General features: G+C 33.3%; 3 protein-coding genes across 11 annotated transcripts; 2 read left to right on the forward strand and 1 right to left on the reverse strand.

The window, feature by feature from the left end:
* Positions 1-295: 295 nt before the first annotated feature.
* LOC107474606 (cation/H(+) antiporter 24-like) lies at positions 296-4304 on the forward strand. Its single transcript, XM_052261305.1, has 3 exons — positions 296-571; positions 1368-2375; positions 3162-4304. Exons 1-3 carry the CDS (start codon positions 296-298, stop codon positions 4302-4304), a joined length of 2427 nt encoding a protein of 808 aa, XP_052117265.1.
* A 1977-nt stretch (positions 4305-6281) lies between these two features.
* On the forward strand, positions 6282-9262 carry LOC107473643 (SWR1 complex subunit 6). Of its 8 annotated transcripts, XM_016093247.3 has the most exons (7): positions 6282-6554; positions 6713-6728; positions 7311-7505; positions 7864-8055; positions 8186-8288; positions 8667-8773; positions 8889-9262. In XM_016093247.3, the coding sequence occupies exons 4-7, from the start codon at positions 7960-7962 to the stop codon at positions 9090-9092; spliced, it is 510 nt and encodes a 169-aa protein (XP_015948733.1). In that variant the 5' UTR covers positions 6282-6554; positions 6713-6728; positions 7311-7505; positions 7864-7959; the 3' UTR covers positions 9093-9262. The 8 variants fall into 8 exon arrangements, with proteins under 8 accessions (XP_015948733.1, XP_052116560.1, XP_052116567.1 ...); XM_052260600.1 differs by having other exon boundaries at positions 6282-6728; XM_052260607.1 differs by having other exon boundaries at positions 6282-6728; positions 7869-8055.
* A 521-nt stretch (positions 9263-9783) lies between these two features.
* On the reverse strand, positions 9784-12335 carry LOC107473669 (laccase-3). Of its 2 annotated transcripts, none has more exons than XM_021135992.2 (6): positions 12179-12335; positions 11924-12012; positions 11534-11778; positions 11290-11418; positions 10240-11184; positions 9784-10142 (listed from the first exon to the last, which is right to left on the reverse strand). In XM_021135992.2, exons 1-6 carry the CDS (start codon positions 12290-12292, stop codon positions 10012-10014), a joined length of 1653 nt encoding a protein of 550 aa, XP_020991651.1. In that variant the 5' UTR covers positions 12293-12335; the 3' UTR covers positions 9784-10011. The 2 variants fall into 2 exon arrangements, with proteins under 2 accessions (XP_020991651.1, XP_015948744.1); XM_016093258.3 differs by having other exon boundaries at positions 11924-12075.
* Positions 12336-19225: the final 6890 nt, after the last annotated feature.

The following is a 19225-nucleotide window of genomic DNA, read 5'->3' on the forward strand; positions in this document are numbered from 1 at the left end:
CCCTTGTATACCAAATAAATAAAATAAATGTAGCTACAAAATTCCACTACTTGAATGATGTATGAAATTAAAAAAAAAAAAAACTAAACATGTAAAATATTTACCTCACAATAAAATAATAAAAAATAGTGATTAGTGATTAGAATGAAAGAGAAACACTAATTCTCCCACTTTGACGTATATCCACAATTATTGTATCCTATCTCAGTCTCAGCCTCTTTCACATTTCCTTCACGTTTGAATGTGATTTGGATGTGTACGGTTTTATGAGACAGAAACTTTGACGTTGTTTCACATGACTAGGGTTTTCCCAATACATGATCATCACATTCGTCATTCGCGAACATTGATACAAAGCTTGAAACATATCGATGATGATTCTATTGCAACTTCCTTGGCCCTTTCTTGCCAATCAATGCAAGAGTTTCGCGCTGGGGGACTCTTCATCAATGGCGGTGGCAACAATCACACAGCCTCTATTTTCTCACTTCTATTGTTAGATCTCATTCTTATCATCGTCGTCACTCGCATTCTTCGCATTCTTTTTAAGCCCCTCAAACAACCTGAACTGGTTTGTCAGATGATGGTAATAAGCTTCTTAATTTTTAGTATTATTAACATTCATTTCATTGCTTCATGTTCAAGAGGAATCCTACATTAGTTTATTCTTTTAATGTATTTTCCATATGTTTATATCAAATTTCTAAATGTAGCTCAAGTCGTTGATAAAAAGTTAAAGAACTTAGCCAAACTAATAGATAAGCACCAACATATATAGATTTTGCTATCATAAGCACTTTAGGCCGCATTTGTTTATGAGAAGAGGATAGGACATGATACTTTTTATATTTTATTTGGTAATAAATTAGAATAAATTTATAATAATAAAAAAATATAATTATAAAAAATTAATAAAAATAATAAAAAAAATAAAAAATAAGTTGTTTCTTTTATTAGTGTCTCGTGTCCTTGGATGAACACAAAATATACTAATTCAATGTTTCTGAACACATTATTTCTGTGCATATTTTTGTCAAACACGATTTTGTGTCTCTGTCTCAGTAAACTAAACGCAGTCTTAGGGACAAATCGAAGTTTTGAAAATTTACGAGAACAAAATTAATTTATGCATAAAAAGTAAGGTGATGTTGACAAAAAAAGACAATTATAATGAATGCTAAAATAAGATAAATTTTCGCTGTTTTTTGCACATTTCTGTAAAAAGTATTTATGTGAGTATTTTGACTACACATGAAAAAGAAATATTATTTTTAATAAAAATAATAATATAATGTTTTGGTGTGGAATTAACTTTTACTAATTGGATACTGATTAATATAAATAAATTTCCATCTTATCATTTCAAGGGTGGTATTATTCTTGGACCTTCTGTTTTGGGACGCCATGGATGGTTTAAACGTAATGTAATGCCTGAAGCAGCTGAATTCTTGGTGAACAATCTTGGAATAATGGGATTCATGTTCTTTGTTTTCATCTATGGTGTAAAGTGTGACCCAAGCCTGTTGAAAAAATCAGGGAAAATGCATTTGTACACGGCATTAGTTGGTATAAGCATTCCCTCAATGCTAACTTTTCTTGTGTCACTATACATGAGAAAAAACATGGACAAAGAACTTTCTAGAATAGCTTCACTAGGTGTAATTTCAGCGTACTTTGGGATCACAACATTCCCTGTTGTCCATAATATTTTGAAAGAGCTTAACCTTATAAACTCACATGTTGGGAGAATGGCTTTGTCTATGGCTTTAATTGGTGATGCAATTGGTACATGTTCAATTGTAGTATTTGAGGCTGGGAAACATGGAGAAACAGGAACAAAGCATGCAATTTGGTACACAATTTCTCTTGTACTGGTGCTAATGTTCATTATGTTTTGTGTAAGGCCCATGATGATGTGGATTCATAAGAACACCCCAGAAGGGCACCCAGTGGAACAATCTTATGTTGTTGTCATTCTTTTGGGTGTTTTTGTGTTGGGCTTTGTGACAGATATGCTTGGGATGGCAATTGCTAATGGGCCTTTGTGGTTGGGCCTTGTGATCCCTGATGGGCCTCCTTTAGGAGCAACAATAGTGGAAAAGAGTAAGACTATTATGACTGATTTTCTACTACCATTCTCATTCCTTATGGTGGGAACTCATACTGATGTGTTTGCTATGAGTGAGATTGATTGGTCTCATTTAGAACCATTGTTTTTCATGGTTTTAACTGGCTACTTGACCAAATTCTTTTCCACTTGGGTTGCTACATTCTATTGGCAGTTGCCATTTAGAGATGGACTTGCACTTAGCCTTATGATGAGCTTGAGAGGACAAGTTGAGCTCATAATGTTTGTCCATTTCATGGATAAGAAGGTAACTAAGCTCCATTATGTATATCTTATACAAGTTAAATCTTAAAATGGCCCTTTAAATTGATTGTGTGTACTTAAAAAATTCAAGAGATTTCAATTATACTAATTAGGTATTTGAAATTGGCAAAAGTGCATCATAATAATCCGGTCATTTTCTATCAAATGACTTGTCATTAAGAACGATGTGGTACAATTAGAATTTCAAAATATAATTGGTGCAATTGAAATCTTGATGAGTATGTTAGTATATACGACCAATCTCAAGTACCATTTTGAAAAATAATTTAAAAAAAATACTAAAATTATATAAAGAAAAGGAAATTTACAAAATTGTCCTTGCTAGTGATTAGATGTGTATTTTTCTAATTTGTTAACTCTATTAAATGGTTTAAAAAAAAACCTCCGGCCAACTTTTCATACAAAATTATCATCACATGTGATGGATTTCATCACAATTTCTGCACTATTTAATAACTTTGAATGATTTAATTTCACGTCATAAAGGATTTGAAGTTTAGGGAAATAAATTGTAGATTTATTTTTTAATGAATACTCCTATAGTAACATCTTTATACGGAGATGAAATTGTAAATTGTTAGATAATTACTAAATATGTTTGACTGAACCATTTAACAATTTACAATACCATCTTCGTGTGAAAATATCATCACGTAAGTATTTTCTCATTTTTTTTCCTTGTTTCAATTATATATGGACATAGCTGTTTGCATTTCAACTAAATAGCTCCTTGTATCTATCTTTGTTCTTTGTGTGCATGCAAACACAGATCATAAAGATACCAGGCTTCACATTATTAGTGCTTATGACAGCAGTTCTAACTGCAACATTCACTCCATTGATCTCCATAGTGTATGATCCAACAAGGCCATATATTGTGAACCAAAGAAGGAACATTCAGCATCACCTTCCAAACACTAAGCTTTCAATGGTTCTATGCATTCAAGATGATGAAAGCATAAATGGTCTCATCAATGTTCTTGACATATCAAATCCAAATCCAAATCGTCCCTTCATAGTTCACACTGTTCGATTATTCGAGCTTGTTGGCCGTGCTAGCCCTCTATTTATAGACCATGACAACCAAGAAATGCCTTCCAATTATCAATGGATGCACATTGTAAATGTTCTAAGGCGCTATCAAGAACTTAAAGGGAAATTTGTGGAGCTAAAGTTTTTCACAGTTGTTTCGCTGAAGCAAATGATGTTCCAAGACATTTGCTTGATTGCTTTAGAAAATGAAGCTTCTCTCATCATCTTACCTTTCAAGAAAACACATGTTTCTAACAAGGGCATGATCCATACTATAAACTCTCAAGTGTTGAATCATGCACCTTGCTCTGTTGGTATTCTTGTTGATAAAGGAAGTAATAATCTTATTGAAATGATGGCTGCAGCAAGAAATATTGCTGCTGCTCCTTCTTCCCTTCGTAGATTCGGACGGCGATATGCTATGCTATTTCTCGGAGGAGCAGACGCAAGAGAGGCTCTTGTTTATGCAGATATGATAGCTGCAAACCAAGATGCTTCTCTTACTGTGATTCGATTCTTGTCCGCAAACTATGTAGGGGACAAAGAAAGGGAGAAGAAGCTAGATGATGGAATTGTGACATGGTTTTGGGTTAAGAATGAGACAAACAACAGAGTGAGGTACAGAGAAGTGGTGGTTAAGAATGGAGAAGAAACAATTGCAAGTATTCTAGCTATGAATAATAATGATAATGATGGTGATGAAGATTATGATCTTTGGATAGTTGGAAGAAAACAAGGGATAAACCCTGTTCTTCTTACTGGGTTATCAGAATGGAGTGAGAGTGAAGAATTAGGACTCATAGGAGATTATATTGCTTCTGAAGATTTTCCAAGTTCTGGTTCTGTTTTAGTTATACATCAACAAATTGTAAGAGGATAAACAAGTTGAGGTCAAATGGTTATGAATGCAGCACTTTGTTAACTTAACATTGACATGGCTAGTTTAGTAATTTTAGATGATAATATGTAACCTGTTTTGTTGGGTTTAGTTGAATTAGTAGAGCAGAATTAACTTTTATTAAAAGTAGTATAAATAGTAGTGTTAGAGTTGTACTAAATTATGTAAAAAGTTAATGAAAGTCTCCTTTTTGGAATGTATTAGACTATTAATATCTAGGCTTACAAGCTATATAAGTTGCTCCAAGTTTAAGAAAAAAACACGTGCCCCTTTAATAATACTTTCACTCTTCGTCTTCTTCCTCAATCAAAACGCAAACCATAAAAAAAAAACACGTACCTCTTTCACAACATGTTCACTCTTCCTCTTCTTCCTCAATGAAAACGCAAACCATCAAGATTAAAGGGACATTCAAAACAAACTACTACGATTCTGTAGAAACGTTCCAACTCCTCGCGAAGAGTAGAAGAAATCAATAAAAAAAGATATAAATTTTCATAAAAAATCACCAGAAAAAAGGAAGAAACATTATTCAAGGTACTATTTTACTATTCTTCTAGGTTTTTCTTCTAGATTGTCTCTGTCATGTGCCTCATCTTTAACCAGCAAAATATTAAAAGATTTCAAGAAGAAATATACTGTCTCCTCTTGTTTTGGGTGTATTTCTTGGTGTATTTCTGTAATCTTTTGGGTGTAACCGTTTGGGTGTATTTCTATAACTGTTTGGGTGTATTTATGTAAACGTTTGGATGTATTTCTAAAGTTTCATTATCTTCAAAACGATTTCAAAGTTTGATTTCAGAAACCATGAAAATCGAAAAAAAAAAACAAAGCAAAGAGAGAACGCACTAAGGAAATCTAGCAAATTTGGCAAGAAACTGGACAAAAAAACGAAATCTTTTGAAAAATGAAAGTTATATATTTGTGCGTTAATTAATTTGAATTGATTTAAAATTCTGTTAAAAAGGCACGTAACATAAGCAGCGCGTTTAATGGGTGGATTTTGTTCAGATTTGTAAAACTTGTAAATGCAAAACACTTGTATGTAGAGATTAATCCTAATATCTATAGCTAGAAATTAGTGATAATATAAAGATTAATTTATCGTAAATTTAAATTCTATTTAAGAAGTTGTAATAGATTGATGTAAATACAAGATGAGATTTGAATTCTTAACATTTGTTTTAAGTGTACGATTAAACTAATTATTCGACCAACTTAAGTTATTAGTAGATAATTTTTTACTCTTTTGCAGTAAGTGAAGACAATATGTAGACTTTCAGAAATTTTTCTTATGTCTATACCACTTTTTTTCCTTTAAAAAAACAACTCAGTTCACTATAAAATTACAAAAAAAAAAATCACAGAAACTAACTATCGGAAATTTATTATAATAAATGTTAATTTTTTAGAATCCAGACTTCAGAGATAATGCTGCATAACAACTTTTGATACACTAGAATTTATAGTTTATCCAAAAGTAATTTGGTCTAATTACAACTAAACTATTACACATATAAAAAGATTTAAGAAAGAGTTTTTTAGTGTTAATTATTGACTTGTCCAGTTTTAATTGATTTTTTTTCTTAAACAATTAAAATGTTACATCAAACTGATTTATAATTTGGTTTATTAGTCGGTTCAATCCGATTTTAATAATTATACTAGAACCAACCTTTAAATTTACAAACTTCACGCGAGTTTTTTTTCAACTCGAGTGGTCAGACCGACAAACTTTAGGTCAGTCCGGACTAGGCATTGGGATGAAAGAATCAAAACCGGTTAGATCCGGTTTAACTTGGCCATGCTTTGTAAAAATCGATACACTGACAGTCTGATGACAGGTTTGAGAAATTCGGACCGATTAGACTTTTTTTTTCTCTGAAAAACCCCCGTCCCCATACGACGTCGTTTGACATTTTTAATTAAAAAAAAAAAAACAGTTCTGAAGGCTGAAGCTACCCAGCCCAACCCCATGTCTCTCGCTCTCACAAACGGCACACCACCATACTTCTGAAACTGCCCACCCCAACCCCATCTCTCTCTCTCAGCTCACCTCGGTTCACCGCCACCGCCGCCGCGCGTCTCGCCTCTCTTTTCCGTCTGTGCTCGGCTGCTCGCGTCTCGCCGCGCCTCCCTCGGCCAGTGAGTGCTCGAGCTGTGCGTGGTTTTTGCTGCCTGCACTGCGGCGTGCGTGTTTGTCTCTGCTCGATTCTGCCTCTGCAACAACAGGTGAGCATTTCAGGGTTTATGAATATGAATTGATTCTGCCTCTCAGTCACACTCACCGTTCGTCTCGTCTCGTCGCCGGCGTCTCAACATCTCGCGGCCTTCCCTGGGCTCCTCGTCGCTCGTTGTCTTCTGGTTTCGGGTCCTCTCCTATCGCCAAGTCGCCGTGGACCGTTGGTGAGTCCCTGCATCATCGCTTCCCCTTTTCTGACTTCTCCAGATTTCCCTTCTCCCTTAATTTTTCCATGTTGCTGAATTGCTAATCAATTAATTTGCCTTGTTGCTGATGTAAATGTTGCTGTAAATCATGACTGAACTAGGATTTGTTGAATTTGTTGCTGAAATTATCACTGAGCTAATATTTTTGTTGATGAAAATAATCACTGAGTTGAATTTGATGCTGATTATCATTACTGAACCTTGAATTTGTTGCTGTGTTGCTGAAATAATCACTTAGCCAATTTTTTGTTGTTGCCATAAATCATCTTTGGAGTTAAATTTTTTGTTGGTGAAAATGATCATAGTTGAATTTGTAATTGAAAATTATCAATCAGCTGAATTTGTTGCTGTAAGAATAGATTTGGTATAATTAATTGAATTTAGTTTTTAATTAGTTTGTTAATCATTAATTTATTGATTTATTTTTGCTAGAATTTTGATACTTGATTGTTATTAATGTGTTTGTAAAGACATGCTTTTGAATCTTTAATTTTAAACTTATTTTTTTTAATTTTATATTTATATTGAATTGTGACCCAGTGACTCAGTCTCGATTACCAGTTGGGTTTTGATAACTATGGTATCCACCAAAATATAGAACAGAAAAAGACAAAAAAGACCCTGACCTAACCTCTCATCTCTTTTCTCGTCTCTTCTCCATTCGCTGCCTCTGCCACTCGGCTCTGCTCTTCTGCACTGTGTTTTTCCTCTTGCTGCCGGTCTCTGTTCTGAAAGGTACTGATCCTTCTGCCCTTTTTTTTTGGCTATTTTTTTTTAATCTAATACCAATGTGGATGCTATAATTCTGTAACTGTTACTGTTACTGCTGCCATGTTGCTATGTTCAAATGTATTTTATTAGAGTGACCTTAGATGAAAATTCTTAATGAATTTGGGAGAAACTTGTAGATGAATGTTGCTAGGTTTGGAGATGAATTTAAGTGAAAATTCTCAATCTGTGTATTTGGAGATAAATTTAGTTGTAATAGTTTCTGTTTTGGTTGAGGTATGATGAGTTCTGTGATACTCTCCAGTTTTGTTGATTTGCAAATCACACTAATTTTGCCTCTGTTTGCTTGATTGATTATTGCTAGTAAAGGAAGAAACATAGAAAGGAATAGAGACCCTTTTGCTGTGCAAGTTTCCAACCTTTTTTTGTTATCTGGTTGGATTAAAGAATAGAAAAAGAAATGGAGGATGATGGAGTTCGGCGCATGTCCAGCAGAACACGAAAGGTTGCTTCGAAAATGGTTGCGGCTCTTGCCAGCACTGATAACCGAACCCAGGTATCATCTATAATCAAATGGGTTTCCAGCTATTAGTTCTTTTTTTTTATATATTTGGGGGAATCAATTTTCAGTGGTTTTGGTTATAGCTGAAAATTTGGACATTTGGGGTTTTTGTGACATTTTTTAGGCAGCTATTGCACGACTTGATGCTTTGGAGAATGACAATGCAGGATTTGAGGTGGCAGATGCTAATAATGATGATGATGAGGCCTCTCTAGACGATGAAGAAGGTTTGGTTTATTAATTTTAGTTTTGCTGAGGCTTGTGCATAAAACCTTTTTCTGAATATTCATGATATGGTTCAAACTTCAAAGATAGTTGTTTAATTGTTTTCTACAGATCTTTGATCCTTTGAATTGTTTTTTTCTTTTGAGCTATATGTATTTTCTTTTTCATTGAATATTTTATGATGCATGAAGCTTGTTCGTTGAATTATGTATTTCGTTACACATACCATGAAAAAAGAAGATTGCTTTTTGTTTTGTTGATATATGGTATTTGTTTTGATCCCCTTATTTATGGGACCTGTTTCATGGTTCTTTTGGGTGTATTGATTTGTGAATGGGATTTATGTTAAGTACTTCCTTGTTGGACCTGTGTTGTTTCAGGGTATATGCAAAAAAAGCAATCTAAGAGCACCAAAAGGAAAACTCGGCAAGCAAAAGCACTTGAGGCTAGGAAGGCTCCAAGAACATTCCTTGAGCTTATACACGAGGTGATTATGAAGAAATTCTCAATTTATTATTATTATTATTTTATTTTATTTTGTGACTTTTTCTTCTGCCACAATTTCTTCATTGGCCTCCAATTAACTCCCTCTATGAATGCAGGCAAACTTAGAATCATTGCCTCCACATGTTCCTTCTTATTTGAGAGCAGCAGTTGGACCTCCAAGTTCAACCTCCCGTCGCCACTTCTGTACTGTTTGTGGTTTCTCAGCTAGTTACACATGCGTGAGATGTGGTATGCGCTTCTGTTCTTATAGATGTCAAAATGTGCACAATGATACTCGTTGTTTGAAGTTTGTAGCTTGATAAATGTGACTTCTTGAGCAAGATGCTATTGTAGACTGTAATTGCAATATTGTAATATATCATTATTACTATGAAGAAGCATGTCTTTGTCTCTACTTACCACCTGTTTGACATGAAAAGAAGAGAGATCTTGAAATGTTTTGGGCTATTAATTAAGTAGTATTCAGTAATTCGGTTAACCATATATCTGACCCCTCGTGTTCTGTTGATTTACTCGGCCTGTTGCTTCAATATGCTATACTTATTATTTAAATCTTAAAATATTATCTTCCTTAGTGTGAGACAGGGATAGTTCTTCCTTACTTTGCATGTATATGTATGTTGTATACATACAAACCATATAATTGACAGTTGGTGCATTCTACTGATTTAGGCATTCCCATAAAATGAGGTCCATGACAAATTAGGATAACTTCACATGCTGTTTTACAATGGCCTTCTTAACAATTATTACCCTGTACACTTGCAACGGGGTCAGTTCTTCCACTTAAGGACCAAATAGTTCCATTGTCAAAGTTTGTTAATACCATATTTTGGGGAAATACACTTTTCCTGCTAAAAGTTTTCTTGGGAAGCTTTTGCTTTGAAATTTTTTCTGGAAATTTGAACGAATAAGCTGATGAAAACACACTTAATGCCTAGTTGTGAAGTATTTTTCTGTCAACTTGATAGATTGAAACAGCTACAATAATGATAAGAAATAATTTTATATTATAATTATTTTTAAGAGAATTACAATTCAGCTAATCAACAAACCTCTAATGTGCTGCTCAATTAACCATAGTTTAGTTTGGGAGCAGCATAAATGAGAAAGTCATAATTTATTTGGTGGATATTCTTGAACAACCTGGGAAACACAGCAGAAATGCTATAACAAAAACAACACACAAAATTTATAACAAACAATACTTTCTTGATCTTAACATGGGGGCAGATCTATCGGTGGAGGTATTACTGACTGTGATGGTCCAACTCCATTCTCCACTAGAAATGCTGTTGCCAAACCCCAATTTAGATGTGAATCTATGTGACAGTGGACAAACCAAATTCCTGATTTTCAGCAGCGTAAGAAAATCATGTAATATGTCAGAAGTATGTAGATACAACAAAAACTGAGAGACAATTTTGCAGTAGCATAGTGTGTTACCTGGATTATCAGCCAGAAATCGAATGGCTACCCATCCTCCAGGAGGTGTTCCAATGGTGTTTCTCACAGGTGGATCAACAAGGTTAAAATTGGCTGGATCCATTGCTGGATTGAAGTTGCCAAAACCTGAACCAACTACAAAGAAGTGGAATCCATGAATGTGCATGGGGTGTTCTTCGGTAGTTACTATACTTGTGTCCTGCAAAACAATTTGCACCCTAGAACCATACTTCAACTTGTAGAGCTTTGTTCCTGGGGAAGGTGTCCATAGTCCCCGCGGCACACTGCCAGTATAATTAAATTGTACAGGTGGAACCGGAGGGAAATCAGTGGTGAAGACACCAGGTATTCTTTGATAGTAAGCTTGCATTAGGGAGGTGGTCCTTGGGAGTATAAAAGAAACATTGTTCATGCTTGCTGTGAAGCGAGTGCCATTAGGTCCTTGACACCTAGGACTATTAGGGTTTGTGCAGTTGATCAACCCCAAACCCACTATGAAGTATAGACTCACATCAACCTTTGTAAAGACTTGAATCCTAGAAAGACCCCTGAGCCCAGTAGTGAATGCGGTGGCAGTGGCTGTATCATTGAAGGCTGGAAGAACCGGCAATATTGGTCTGTTCTTGTTACTGCGGCTAGCAGATCTGTATTCAAGTATTGCTGTGGTAGTGGTGTTGTCAAAGGCAGCATTTTGGGCTGTTTGATAGGCACGTGCTGCCATGTAATATCGACCTGGTGGTTGGTTGGTAGTGACTAGGACGTTGATCGTCTGACCAGGTCCTATAGTTAGGACTCTTGTGGGGAAAGGCTTGGTGTAAGCAGCATCTGTGCCAACAACTGTCATCATGTGGTTGGCAATCCCAAAGAAGAGTTCTTGATTGAGTGCACTGTTGATGATCCTCAAGAGAATTGTCTCCCCGGCATCTACCAGTATGCGTGCAGTTTCTGCATTATATGCTAGTCACATGTTATCTACCATTTCTATATTCTTTTCGATCATAACACTATTTAAACCCAAACGGAAGTTATGACTCTTGTAACATTTCAAACCTTGACTCGAGCATCTGTAGAGGTCACCAGGTTGCCCGTTAATGGTATATGCTACTGATACATTTGGTGCTGCTCCTGTAAATTGTGCCTGCCTTAAGAGAAGCATTGGATCCCTGTCAAACCATTCCCCTGTGACATCATCCCAACATAATCTGTTAAGCTTTTTAAGCATTGATTAGCTGTTTTAGTTTGATCACTGTTTCTTAGACATCGTTAGTAAGTTGAGTTGAGAGCAGGATAGTACCAAGAAGGATAGGAAATTCTCGCCGAGGCGTAGGGAAGGGATAAGGCGAGCCCATTTTGGGATGGATGATCAGAGCTCCATAGACAGTGGCTCTTAGGAAGCCAGTGTGTGCATGCCACCATAGTGTCCCTTCTTGGTTTACGATCGTAAACCGGTATGTGTAACTTCCCCCTGGCTTTATGGGACACTGAGTCACATAGCTAGGTCCATCTGCCCATGGATTTCGCAGCATCCTTAATCCATGCCTGATGCACAAGACACGTGATCAAATTGCAAGGAAGACAAATTTCAGTTATGTATCACTAGCATTGTGAACTAATAGCACAGAGAATATTTAAGTTAAATACTCTGAATGATATTCATGTGAAGATAAATGATCACGTTATTTACCAGTGGATAGAGATGTTGTACTTTGCTGCATTTACTACTTTGATGACAAGAGAATCTCCGTTTCTGGCCTCCACGGTTGGCCCTGGAAACTGACCATTGACAGTGAGTATGTTTTGAACTTTGCACAGCCTCTTCACTGGCTTAGGTTGAATCTGTTTCAATCAATTATTGTAGCAATGACAATTACTAACTTCTTTGAAACATAATAGAAAAACTTTACTGATCCTTTTTAATGATTATTAGAGTAGCACTTACAACAAAATTATGGTAATGAGTTTGTGCTGCCGAAGCTAGTGAGGCGATTAGAGCAAAAAGGACAAGTAAGAACAAGGAGCAACATATCTTACTAGGGAAGTGGAAAGTCTTCATTCTAGTCTAAATCTGTGTTTAAATGGGGTTGCATGGTTATTTGAGTTTTAGAGTGCTCCTTATATAGAGTAATAAAGCTTGAAAAGTGTAGAGTAAACCCTCTTGGAAAAAAAGATATGTTTTAGTCAAGGTACTTTGATATTGAAGGATAATTAGTCTAACAAGGTGGAGGATTTGGTGCACCCACCAGCGCAATCAACTGTGTAACAAAGCTAGATTCTGTGATTAAGATGTATAGATTAGAGTTACACTATTGATATAAAGTTAATGACCTAGTTTTTACCTTGTTTGAGAACTATATATTATAGGAATGAGAATTAATGTATAGCTTTGATTGGATATTATAAATTTTGTAAGACAAGTTGATCTTTAAGGTTTCTATATGAAGTAACTACATGGCTAGATTTATTGTTATGGATCTTTCTCATGCAAAGTGAGAGTTTGTAGATTCAATAGTTTGATAAACACACTTAACACCAATCAATGAACAATATTACATTTACGTCACATACTTTACAGTTTGAATTATTGGCTTGCCTTGTGTTTAATTTTCGTAGACCAAGTAGACCTACATTTTGATTTTGATACTCATGCAGAAGACAGACCTTAAAAGTGAATAGCTTTTTAAACACTTATGTGAATGGAACTTCTGACAAGTAATTAGGATTTAATCTTATTTTGTAGTTGGATACGTAGTAACAGATATTTTACCTTTTGAGTGTTACAATAGAAAATACTTCTTGAGAAGTTGGGTTTTCGAAGGGTCTGTTTGGTTTTTAATTATTTGTTTTCAGCTTTATTTATAGTGTTTTTTGTTTTTTATTTTTTATTTTTTGAAGAAAAAAGTGACAATAATCCAAATAATAAAATTATTTTATATTTTCATTTAAAATTGAAAGTACTAAAAATGAAAATAAAAAAAAACAAACAGGCAATGCTCAGGAAGTACCAAAGATGACTTTTTAGGAAGTACCAAGTGGTATAACGAATTAAGATAACAGTTAAAATTGTGATTCTTTGACATCTAAAATGTTAAAAAAAAAATATATAGGAAAAAGTCATAGGCAGTGTAAATAAATAGGATTTAGCTCTCTTTTATTTAAAGGCACATTTTAATTGTATAATAATAGAAAATTTTTAATTGTTGATGTATTTAATACATTAAAAATATAAAAAATATATATTTTCAATAATTTTTAGTAAAATATTTTTTATAGCTTTTCTAAAATGCATTTTTAGAATAGATCAAACTCTTTTTAAGTGAAAAAGTTAGTAAGAATAAGAAAATGAAAGTCTAATTATCTTTGAATTAAGATAGTAAGATTTACACATGATAAAAATTATAAATGTAATGATTATTCATATTTTATTTTATTACTTTCTAAATCTCCAAATTTTAGACAAATTTTTTCCCTCTTAGGGAACATGTTAGCATCGGCAGATCTTTCTTTTGAGTTTTGACAATGGGTGCCCAAATGTTTTGGAAAAAAAAATTAGTAATTTTGTTACACGAAGTATTAGTTATTCAGTTGATTGATATTTTTGGTTTTTTAAATCAAATATCTTAGTTCTTAGAGTATATGGATTCAAATCTATACTCAATTGTAATAATATAAAAATATTAGATTAATAGATGAGATTGACTTAGATAATTGAGCTTCTTAAATTTTGACTAACTAAAAACATTCAATTAAATAAACAAAAAATCATAAAACTTTTTTAAATTCTTAATTTTGTAAACTCTTACTTATCTAATTAACTCAATATTAATTTATTCTTTATGAGCTTTTTATTATTAGAATTTTTTCGCTAAATAAATATATTTAAATGTTATAACTCCAATTTATAAAAAAAATGGAATACAAATTTTAAATTTTAAAGAGTCAAATTTAAAAATAAATTTGATTTTAATTATTTGCAACAAGATTTCGAAAAATAACTTTAAATTTTATAAAAATGCCCTAAATGAAGTTAGATGAATTTATTTTAAGTGAAATTTAAACCAAAATTATTTAGATAAATATTCTTTATCTGATATAAATTATTATCTCTCAAAAAATTATCTTCAATTGTATGTTAGTACACCCAAATAAATATAACCGATATCAAGTCTTAGCAGAAGAAAATAATAGGGCAGTTAAGGTCAGGTGGAATTATGTTTTGGTGATGAAAAGCATCGTTTCCACGTTACAAAGTCAACCATTTTGACAAATGTCAACCTTAGCAGTTAGCACATATAATAATCAGACACATGAGTTACTCCATTTGCATGCAATTATTGGCGCTGTTTTTACTTACGTAATGTATTACTAGCATAACACCTTTATTTGACTGCTAATAACTGAAGCTGTCTATAAAGACGTTTTGCATAATTGCATTGATTATGATAATTGAACTTTGGTTAGTTAAAGTTTTTCTTTAAAAGAAACTAGTTCCCTCTTTATTATCGATCTAGCGATTAATTGATTTAGATATCTATATATAACTAAAGCACATCGATCTCTTTCACATTAGGTGTTGAAATATATTTCAAAAGAAGCAGGTTTGATGATATGTTTACTCACTCCCTATATATTTTCCCTACTTATGATAATTGTAGTTTTATATATTATTAGAACCGTATTATATGTCTATATAATAATATATCCACGCAAGGTTTATTTTATGTTTTTTCTTTTTTCGTGATATTATTCTTATGTTATTAGAGTTATATTATGTATATATAGTGTAAGAAATTGTTGTGAATTATATTTTATCCACCATTAGATGAAATTTAAACCCAATTTAATTGTTCAATACCTATACTATTTTTCATTAATATATGATGAACTGATGATACATTAAATTTTTTGCTGACCTTGTTTCTAAAGTATTAGGTAGAAAACCAACCAACTTCAAGAGTTAAGGATAGACATAATCAGATTTGTTAATTGCTGGCATTGTGAATTAAATACTAAATAGGTGGCAATGTGTGTAGGACACTTGTAGTTGTAGGTAGCTATATAGTATATGAATTTTGAATGCTAAACAGATAATGTCTCTTTGCCGGTGTAGTTCTTACTTCTTAGTTGAATACAAGACATGAAAGCCAATGAGACAAGTTTGGATTGCTTGAAATCTACATGGGTTTCACTCCAAAAGGGTCAAAACTAATTAAAGCTCTCAAACCAAATTTTATGACAAAGTTGAAACTTGTTACCCAAAATGCATTTAGCGACAATTCCAAAACCAGTGTTTATTTTAGCACAATGTGTACTCTCTCTCATTCTCTCTCTCTTTCGTGTGTCTCATATCCTGTTGTATTCTATATTTATGTCAGTGTCTATGCATCATAAATCATTTGTATAGTTGTATTAAACGTCGTTATTTCTGTCTCTTTTTATTGAAAAAATTGTATCTGTTGTGATATACATGAATGGATGCCTATTTAATACTAGCTTTTCCAATAGAAAAATTCAGCTTCTCAAGAAAGACTGAACTTTATGAGGTTTTGAAAAAGAATACTTTGTACGAGTATAAATAGAAGGAGGGTGGTCTGAGACATATGATGCACATCAATAATAATAAACATCCTTTCTCTTTATTCTGAATATTTCTCTCTTTATATATATACATTACAATATATAATATTAGTAAACACATATATGAGTTATTGTTATTGAGCTAATTATATTAATATTCGAGTCTTCTATTTACATATCTTTATTTATATTGTCTATATACAAAATTCTCTCTCTCTTTCTTTCTTCGCACGTTAATATATATATATATATATGAATCATCTCTTTTATATTGAGATAGTAATTGTGGTTAATATTATTATCTAATTATATTTTTTTACTTTATGTTTGTTACATCTTCCTTATTTATTTATTTATTTATTTATTTCACAACACGTTATCAGCACGAAACTCTAACGAAATTTTAGGAAGACTTTATGTAACAAATTTTCATTATGTTGAAACTCTTTCATCTTAAATTAATGCTCTAAATATATTTCGAAATAATTATTAATCATGGATATAAATGTTGAAATCCAGATTGATTCAATGGATCTTGAAGATACCATTGAGGCTGAAAATAATACATCCCAAAAGAATAAAGACAAAGCCATGATTTTTCTTCGTCGTCATCTTGACATATGATTAAAAAAATGAATATCCCACATTAAAAGATCCTGCGGATCTGTGGAAATACCTTGAAGAAAGGTACAATCATCAAAAGACGGTAATACTTCCTCAAGCCCAATATGTTAGAGAAAATTTTCTCGACCTTCCATGTCTCGAATGTGCTCCTGCAGTAGCAGTATCGAGAAAAAGAATTTAAAAATATTATGAGTTAATTTCTTGCTTTCTTGTTGCTGAACGCAACAATGAGTTACTTTTGAGAAATTATGGGGCGGCACCAGCTAGGCACGCTCCATTTTCTGAAATAAATGCGATAAATCATTACCCCAAAAGAGGTCAATGACAAAGTTTTAGTAGCGAGAAAAATTATGGAAGAAAAAAAAATTATGTTCACAAGAAAAGATCTCACCAGAAGTGGGATAAAGAAAGAAACAATGGGCAAAGTAAATCAATTGAGGATTAATGCTTCCGTTGTGGTGGAAAGGGCCATTGGTCACGTACCTGTTGTACCCCAAGGTATCTAGTTGATCTTTATCAAGCATCCTTGAAAAGGGATGACAAAGGAAAGGAAACAAATTTTGTTTCAAATGATAAAAATTCTGCCACTCATTATGATGTATCTAATTTCTTTAAGGATTCTGAAGGGAATATTGGCTATTTGATCAATGATGGAATAGTTTGATATATGTATGTGTTTGTTAAGTATTCATGTGAATAATTTTACTGTGCATGTACTTCTACCCATTTTATTATTATTATCATTTGTCTTTGAAGAAAAATGACAAGGACATATTCTGAAGATATTTGCCTTGCGGTTAGTACAAGTTCGCACACTATTCTTAAAAGTGATATATATTTTACCCATCTTGTGCCAAAAGAATAATGTGTTAATACTATTATTGGCTCAGGCAATGTAATAGAAGGCTCCATAAGAGTTATAAGTTTGTTTCCCGCAGGAACAAAATTCATACTAAATAATGCACTATTATCTACCAAGTCTCTGAGGAACTTGTTGAGTTTTAAAAATATTCACCGAAATGGATATCATATTGAGACTATGAATGAGGAAAATCACGAGTACTTATGTATCACAACTCATGATTTAAATAAAAAGGTTATATTAGAAAAGTTACCCTCACTTTCATCTGGGTTGTATTATACCAAGATTAGTGCAATTGAATGGCTGCCATTGTAAACCAGAAGTTTACCAGCCCAAATGAATTTATAACTTGGCATGATAGATTGGGTCATTTGGAAACAACCATGATGAGGAAAATTATTGAAAATTCTCATGGACATTCACTAAAGAACCAGAAGATTCTTAAAACTAGTGAATTTTGTTGTGTTGCATGTTCTCAGGGAAAGTTAATTTTAAGGCCATCACCAGTAAAGATTGGATTTAAGTTCCCTAAATTCCTAGAAATGATTCAAGGTGATATATGTGGACCTATTCATCCACCATGTGGATCTTTTAGATATTTTATGGTCCTAATAGACGCATCTTCGAGATGGTCACATGTGTGCTTATTATCTTCTCGCAACCTGGCGTTTGCGAGATTACTGGCTCAAATTATTCGATTAAAAGCACAATTTCCAGAAAATCCAATCAAAGCAATTCGTCTTGATAATGCTGATGAATTTATTTCCCAAGCCTTTGATTCTTATTGTATGGCTAATGTAATAAGTGTTGAACATCCAGTAGCTCATGTTCACACACAAAATGGGTTAGCAGAATCACTTATTAAACGCCTCTAATTAATTGCTAGACCCTTACTTATGAGAACAAATATCTCAACCTCGGTTTGGAGGCATGCTATTTTACATGCCGCAGCACTTATTCGTTTGAGGCCAACGAGTTACCATAAGTTCTCTCCTATGCAATTAGCTTTTGGTTAGCAGCCAAATGTTTCCCATTTAAGAATATTTGGGTGTGCAATATATGTTCTCATTGCACCACCTAATCGCACTAAAATGGGACCCCAAAGAAAATTGGGGATATATGTTGGATATGATTCTCCCTCTATAGTGAGGTATCTTGAAATACAAACTAAAGATGTATTTAAAGCCCGATTTGCATATTGTCATTTTGATGAATCAAAATTTTTAACATTAGGGGGAGAGAATAAACTTTCTGAAAAGGAACTTAATTGAAATGCATCATCCTTGATGCATTTAGATCCTCGATCAGGGCAATGTGAACTAAAAGTTCAAAAGATTATACATTTGCAAAGAATAGCAAATGAATTGCCTGATGCATTTTTCGATACAAAGAGGGTAACCAAATTTTATATACCAGCGAAAAATGTCCCAATTCAAATTGATGTCTCAGTAGGACAAGTAGCCACTGAAGCAAATTCACGCCAGAAGCGTGGCAGGCCTATCGGTTCCAAAGACAAAAATTCTTGAAAGAGAAAAGATGTTAATACTATTCCTGTTGAAAAAGACATAGTAAAGACACATGCAGTTGTCCAAAATTCTGATATGGTTTTAACGCTAGAAGACGTTCAGGTACCTGAAAATTGTGAAAATGACGAGATCTTGATAAATTATGTCTTTGCAGAAAAGAAATGAGACCGAAATAAGACAATTGTCAATAGAATATTTGCATATAATGTGGCATTGAATATCATGCATGAAAGTAAGGATCTTGAGTCAAGATCAGTCGAAGAATATCGACAAAGGAATGATTGGTCAAAATGGAAAGAAGTCATGAAGGATGAATTAGACTCACTTGCAAAACGTGAAGTCTTTGGACATGTAGTCTGTACACTTAAAGATGTAAAACCTATTAGATACCGATGGGTAT

Source organism: Arachis duranensis, chromosome 1 (genome assembly GCF_000817695.3).
Source record: "Arachis duranensis cultivar V14167 chromosome 1, aradu.V14167.gnm2.J7QH, whole genome shotgun sequence".
NCBI classification, from domain to species: domain Eukaryota; kingdom Viridiplantae; phylum Streptophyta; class Magnoliopsida; order Fabales; family Fabaceae; genus Arachis; species Arachis duranensis.